At 46.0% G+C, this 6,552-nt stretch overlaps 1 protein-coding gene across 2 annotated transcripts; it reads right to left on the reverse strand.

Moving 5' to 3' along the window:
- Positions 1–203: 203 nt before the first annotated feature.
- LOC147460319 (RAF-like serine/threonine-protein kinase PRAF) lies at positions 204–6,326 on the reverse strand. 2 transcript variants are annotated; one of them, XM_086511400.1, is made up of 9 exons: positions 2,371–6,324; positions 2,187–2,282; positions 1,963–2,115; positions 1,718–1,881; positions 1,466–1,613; positions 1,238–1,360; positions 1,069–1,156; positions 466–992; positions 204–384 (listed from the first exon to the last, which is right to left on the reverse strand). In XM_086511400.1, exons 1-8 carry the CDS (start codon positions 6,193–6,195, stop codon positions 826–828), a joined length of 4,764 nt encoding a protein of 1,587 aa, XP_086367526.1. In that variant the 5' UTR covers positions 6,196–6,324; the 3' UTR covers positions 204–384; positions 466–825. The 2 variants fall into 2 exon arrangements, with proteins under 2 accessions (XP_086367526.1, XP_086367527.1); XM_086511401.1 differs by lacking the exons at positions 204–384; positions 466–992; positions 1,069–1,156; positions 1,238–1,360 and having other exon boundaries at positions 1,472–1,613; positions 1,738–1,881; positions 2,371–6,326.
- Between the last annotated feature and the right edge of the window lie 226 nt (positions 6,327–6,552).

The following is a 6,552-nucleotide window of genomic DNA, read 5'->3' on the forward strand; positions in this document are numbered from 1 at the left end:
CACACACAATGTTCAATAAAACTCCGACCTGCATTACCAAACTTGATATGATTTGCAAAAGTCACTCCCTTTAAAAGTAACACTTAAAAATGATGCTTCAAAAAAGGACTAAGTTCGTAATAACAATAAAAAGTGGAACTGATAAATACAAAACAAAAATAATAAAAGTAACAATCCATTTAAAAGCATTCTATTCAAAAACGTAACATTTAAACTTGATTATATTGAATCAAATAGCTATACATGCGAGAGTTCTTGTCCGTTTTAACATCACTTTTTTTTTCCCAAGATTTTTGAGAAACACCTATCTATACATCTCTGCCTCGCTTTCACGAAACCGCTAAGGTGCAGCAACAAGACGCAGCAACGAGGCTCAGGCTAGTCCTGCAACCAACCTTCAAGATCAGAACCACGGGCTCAAAACAGACAGGCACCACAAATCATATGTGGGAGTACCAGACGCACCTGAAAAGAGCACAGGATTGCACTAGCTGGCTGCTGCTGTCTTCAAATTCCCCTTTACAAGATGTTGAATGATACAAACAAAACTGTAGTATTGGCCTGTGCACATTATAATGATCAATTGTGTAGCCAATCTTCTTTCGCTGCAACGTGCTTGATCGGCCAATCACGCTTATAAACATTTGCATTTTCTCTAGACAAAATTTAGCACTAGCAGCTGAGCTAATCCCTTTTCTGATTTTCAACAAAGAGGTGAATAAGTTGTGCAATAGATGACCCGTGCCACTTCCACCAAGAGTGTCTATAAGATGGCTTGTTCAAGAATGTATGTACAATATAGAGTACCGCTCATCCTCCCGACCATCACTTCAAGTTCATCGTCCCAGCAATGGCCCTTAGCTCCCTGGCAACTTCTGCAAAAGGTGGTCTTTCTGCTGGATTGCCTGACCAGCATCTCTCCATCAAACTCCTCCAACCAGGATCACACCAGCTTGGAATGGATGGGCGCAGAGTATTATTAGCAATCCCACCTATGCAGCATCCATGTATAGATTAACACGTATGCCACAAACTAGATGTCATGCCTTGAAAGGGGTTTTGTCTTACCAATAATAGCTCCACAATGCATATTAGCATAAGGCTCCTCGCCAGTCAGAAGCTCCCACATAACTATCCCAAAAGAGAATACATCCACCTATACAGACAGCTTGTCACTCAGCCAAAACCAAAGTAGTAACCAGAAAACAGGACTAGCTTTGTCAAATAATTTACATACTTTCTCTGACACCATGCTAGAGTTGCCACTCAATAACTCTGGTGCCATCCATGGAAGAGTCCCACGCACACCACCTGATACCAGCGTATGATGTTTAACTTTGGAGAGTCCAAAATCCCCAACCTAAAAGATGAGCAGAGCAGAACACTTGAGAAAGACATGTATTCAAGAGACAAGTTTAGTTCAACTACATGTGCACTGCTATATGGCAAGGTAAGAGGTACAAACCTTGCAGATAGGGCGATGAGCATCTCTCATGTTCACCAACAGATTTTCACATTTAAGATCAAAATGGACAATATTTTTGCTGTGTAAATACTCCATTCCAAAAGCAGCATCCATGGCAATGAAAAGACGCTTCCTGCGATCAATTGTCCTGTTCGCAAAGGCAGAAACCTAGTGAGATTGGCATAACCGTAGAATGCCAAACTGTAGTGACTACTCATTGAACAGAAAACATAACGCAAAAATATAGAAAACCTGTCTTTCTTGTGCAGCACCTGCTTCAATGAGCCATTTACCATGTACTCTGTGACCGTGGCCAAGGTTCCACCAGGACCATCTGGCACTATGCCATAAAATGCAACAACATTCGGATGGTGCAATTGACCCAATGTACATGCTTCCCTCCAAAAATCAGCCATCTAAAAAAGCGCAATTTAAAGTAAAACAGGTTGTCAAAATGAATCAAGAAACAACTGGCAAAGCAGTCTAAAGAACTGTACCAAACGTTCTCGGTCTGATGGTGGACCAGTGAAGCAACTAGCTTTAATGCGCTTGATTGCAACATCTGAGCCTCTCCATTTTCCATGGTAGACAGTTCCATAGGTTCCAGAACCCAGCTCTTTCATGTCTTCTAGATCCGAATTCTTGATGATCTGGCAAAACAAAATTATGTTAGGCTGTCCTGTATGTTAGTGCACAATAACATGAATTGTTGAAAGCTCACCTGCAAGCCACGAGCAATAGCCTCTGCTTCAGCCTCAGAAAGAGACGGTTCTTTACTTTCACCTGTACCCAGCATCTGCACATCAGAGACCTTTTCCTGCAGTCAGATAGCAAGGTCTCAGCCTAAGCCTGCTCGCAGAAGAGTTCATTGAATTCTGCCACTAAAATTACGTAAGTACAACAACCTGGCACGAGATCTTATTAGATCCACCACTAAGCCGTGTTTGTATGGCTCGTAATTCCTCGTTTACAATGTCTTCTGGATGATTATTGGCTGCACTAGACTTATCTACTGCTGCTTCAATGTAACCGTTGGGAGTGTGTACTTCATTTATAGACGAGCCGTCCCTGTCAGCTTCAGCCACTGGAACCTTAATGAAACTTGCTTCCAATGTGCCCAATTTTGTCTCCAACTTCACCTTGGAACCATTGTCTACCTCTTTTGGCACTGCTTGAGAATCTAAATAGGTTGCATCTTGATCGGTATCTGACATCTCCCAGGTAAGTATGTCGTCTGAGCAGAGGTCTAAGACTGAGGATGCCATACTATCAGCCAACACCCCAGTTGCAGATATACCCGCTGTAATAGGTTCTTTGTCAAGAATCCTTTCAGGTAGAAGCACTGTAGACTTGCCAGTAGCAAAAGAAAACTTTGTCATATTTGTGCTGCTAAGAGGGCTGTGATCAAAAACGGGGGAGGCCACCGTCTGCTCAGTGTTACCGGAAACCAAGGCTGGATGCAAACCAGCTGGTGCTGGAGCCGTGGAGCCCAACCGGATCACATCAGGACTCAACAAATGAGTATTTCCATGTCCAGCAAAAGAAGCAATACCATTACTCCCCTGATCTACGTAATCAAGTCCTGACTTTGCAGACTGATGAGAGAGGGCATCACCTTCAACTCTCCCTACACCACCGGGAAAGTTGTCACCATAGAAGGAGAGCGGCGTGCATGCACCACTATTAGTTAACTGTGCCTCAAATAACAGACCACCTCTGTCGAGATTCTCCCCTCCTTCCACTACTGCAAAAGAGCTATGGACTACATTCATTGATTGCAGATCCTTGCCCAGTGGAGTTTGCCCCTGCTGAGAAGGGACCACCTCCTGGCACATTCTAGGCTCCAAAGGTGCTACATTCCAGGGGCTGGTCACTTCCGAAGAAGCTTTGGCCAATCCCGACTTTGAAGGCCAATCAGATGCTCTCGGTGCAGAGGGCATTAGTGGTTCATCTGGTACTGCAAATCTGCCGGTCATAGCACCAGGAGATAGCTGAGATTTTCTAGTACGATCAACATGTACTGCCATGAGCCTTCTTGAATCAGGATCCCCTGGTGGTTGAGAAACAGAGATCGCTGACTCAACTTCACAAATTCTCTCATCATCATGCTGCTCCTCATCCTTGAACACAGCTCCCCTAGGGAACACTTTTCTGCTGGCAGAGACTCTTCCGTTCTCTGGCTCGAACCCTTTGTGGAGTAGAAACCAGTCTGATGTCTGGTCAGATACTTCCGAGTATGCAGAGTGCCCCATTGCCATTTCCACCTGCTGTCTTCGGTTGTCCACACAGTTGATACACATACATCGCTTGCTTATTTCAGCCCGATCATGTGTTGGTGTGTTTTCTCCATTGTGGCCGAGTGGCTCAGAATACTGTGAATTTCGATTTCTTACTTGACACTCTGTGGATTGAAAATCCCTTGGGTATCTCCCATGATTTTGAGGCCAAAGGTTGACAAGTTCCTTGTGCTCTGTTTCAGTTGTAAATAGGGAATGGTTAGCCTGCTGCCATGCCAATGCATCAGCTCCATAGCTATCATTAAACCTGGAAGAGCTACGCAAAGCCTGTTTGCGAGAACCCTGATCACCCTGAAAGTGTGGCCATCGAGTGTAGGTCTGTTCACCAATAGAGACAGTAATACCCCTGTGTACCTGGGAATGCTGCAAACCACAAGCACATTTACCCTGATAATCATAGACTCCTACTCGCGGTGAAGATGGCGCTGAACCCATTTGATATGGAGGTGCTGGAGCCAAACCATGTAGCACTTGGGTACTCATGTGAGTAGACCGGGGTATTCCATGGTGTTCGGAACTCCAAGGGCAACTATCGAGCACAGAAACATTATGACGCAGGTGATGATATGGAAGTTGGTGATGTTGGTGGGAAATCTGGGACTGCTTATGCACGTCTTGATGGGAAATCTGGGACTGCTTATGAGTGTCTTGATGGGAGTGCTCACCATGCCCAGCATCCCCCTCATTTTGCGGATACCAGCTTTGCTGATGCTGATGTTGGTGGTGAAGGTGATGCTGCTGCTGTTGCTGTTGGTGATGATGATGATACTGTTGCTGATGAAGTTGATGTTGATGTTGATGCGGATGCTGATGTTGATGATGTTGATGTTGATGTTGATGTTGATGCTGATGATGATGAGGAGATTGTTGCAATGGAGGATGTGGATGTATATGCTGCTGACTTGGGCGTTGGTAATCTCCTTGAGGTAAAGGAGCATCACGCACAAATGGAACGTCATGCCAATGCTCTGAAGGCCCTCCCGAACTTGTTCTGTACTCTGTGTGATGGTCAGGTAGGCGGACAAGCTTTGATTGTGAATCAATGCGGGCGCCAAGTCGGTTCTCACCATACCGGGAAGCTGATCCATCAGCATGTGGAGAATCCACAGTCTGGGAGAACTGTGAGTCATGATGAGGATGCTCGTAATGATAGTGAAAAGGTGAGGCAGAGGAGCTCCCCAAAGTTTCTTGATTAATATCCCCTTCAGGCCCCAGGGGTGCCATGCTGCTTTTGCTGAGGCTTTCATTCAGGTTCTGAAGAGATATATCTAATAAACCAGAAGGTTTGCGGTAAGATGGCTGCCCAGAAGCCAGAGGAGATGATGGCGATGAGGATGGTGCTGAGAATTGGGTCATTTCATTGGCTTGCTCAAGAGATGCAACTCTTCCACCCCCCTCAGTGGTGCTGATAACATCCACATGACGCATCCCGATCGCATCTTCTTCAGAAAGGTTTGCATGAAGCTTTCCAGAGACCCCATTAATTGCATCCACATACCTCTGATCTGGCAAGGAGCTAACATCCTCCCCCTCAAACTGCGCATTTGCGACCTCAACCTCAGCAGGGGTTGAGAAGAAAAAAAGACGGAGCCGAGAAGCTGTGCCACCAGAAGATCCAACCTTGTCATACTCTTCCATCATGTTCTGTAAGTCATCATCTGAAGAGACAGAAACAAGGGCATCTAAGTCCTCATCTGGGAGCTGATATTTCAGGCCCAAGGGGGAACCATAAAATTGTGCCATCTTCGACATAAACTCAGCAAAACGAACACCTTTGCACACTGCAACAATGCGAGTCTCACCCCCAACGTACCGAAGCTTTCCATCAACAGGGCGAGCCATTATTCTGCCCCCAAAGCTGCACATAAGCTTCACGCGAGCTAGAGAACGGTTTTCAGAAGCAAACTCTGCAGATTGATGCTCGCAGTGACACTCAGAAATAAGGACTGAAGACTGAGAATGGTGTTCTTCATCTGAAGATGAGAGATCAGCATGTCTATGCTCTGACAATTGCTCCATAGCAATGTCTGCATCACCATGTGTGAGGTGTTGCTCTAAGATAGATTGTTTGTAATCTTGGCACTGACCTTGAATCGGTGTGGGGGTTGCCTGTGCCAAATACTGATGTTGCAGATCAGTCTCTCCTGGCAAGGGCTTCCAAAACGGTTGTGGATTGAGGCAAGCCTGCCTTTCCTTTGTCAACATGGCATCGTTAGAGATGAAGCTAGACATTAGATGACTGTCAGGAGGGGGAGAGTCTGTGGAAAAATCGGGCCCTAAGCGAGTCCACCATAGCTGCTGCTTCTCTCTCGGACACTCCAAAGATTCCACGGCGGAGCTTCCCATGTTCGAATACTGCCTGCAAAGATGTCCTACAGGTTGCTCGCCGTGCAACGAGCTTAGCGGGTCCTGACGTGCGGCAGAGATCTTCATGTCGATAGCACCATTTAGGGGGAGGAGAGCGCCGGCAAAGACGGGGACAACCTGACGGGAGGTGCCTTGAAATGGAGGGAGCGCGGCTATGGCGGAGGGGAAGGAGCTCCTGCTGCTGCATCTTGAAAAAGAAGACGAAGGTGAAAGAGGGGGAGGCCTTTTGAAGGACGAGGTGAGCAAAAATCGAAATTACAAAATAAACCAAGAAATTCATAAATATAATGCATACGGTAGAGGAAGGTCACGCGCGCGGGGTGTTTGCGGAGCTATCCGTTTGAATTATGTAGTGCCACGCTTGCCAGCGCCGAGCTATTTCCTGGGCTGCTCTTTTTTGAGCGTTACTATAAACTTACAGTA

The sequence above is a fragment of the Adiantum capillus-veneris genome, chromosome 4 (genome assembly GCF_014529385.1).
Source record: "Adiantum capillus-veneris isolate H3 chromosome 4, ASM1452938v2, whole genome shotgun sequence".
Classification (NCBI taxonomy): domain Eukaryota; kingdom Viridiplantae; phylum Streptophyta; class Polypodiopsida; order Polypodiales; family Pteridaceae; genus Adiantum; species Adiantum capillus-veneris.

Bases quoted from the DNA above. Each gene is read 5' to 3' on its own strand.
- LOC147460319 (XM_086511400.1), bottom strand. From the start codon at position 6,195: ATGAAGATCTCTGCCGCACGTCAGGACCCGCTAAGCTCGTTGCACGGC. The intron at 2,116-2,186 runs GTGAGCTTTCAA...TTGTTTTGCCAG, and splicing joins CTATTGCTCGTGGCTTGCAG to ATCATCAAGAATTCGGATCT. The intron at 1,157-1,237 runs GTATGTAAATTA...CTGTCTGTATAG, and splicing joins CTAGCATGGTGTCAGAGAAA to GTGGATGTATTCTCTTTTGG.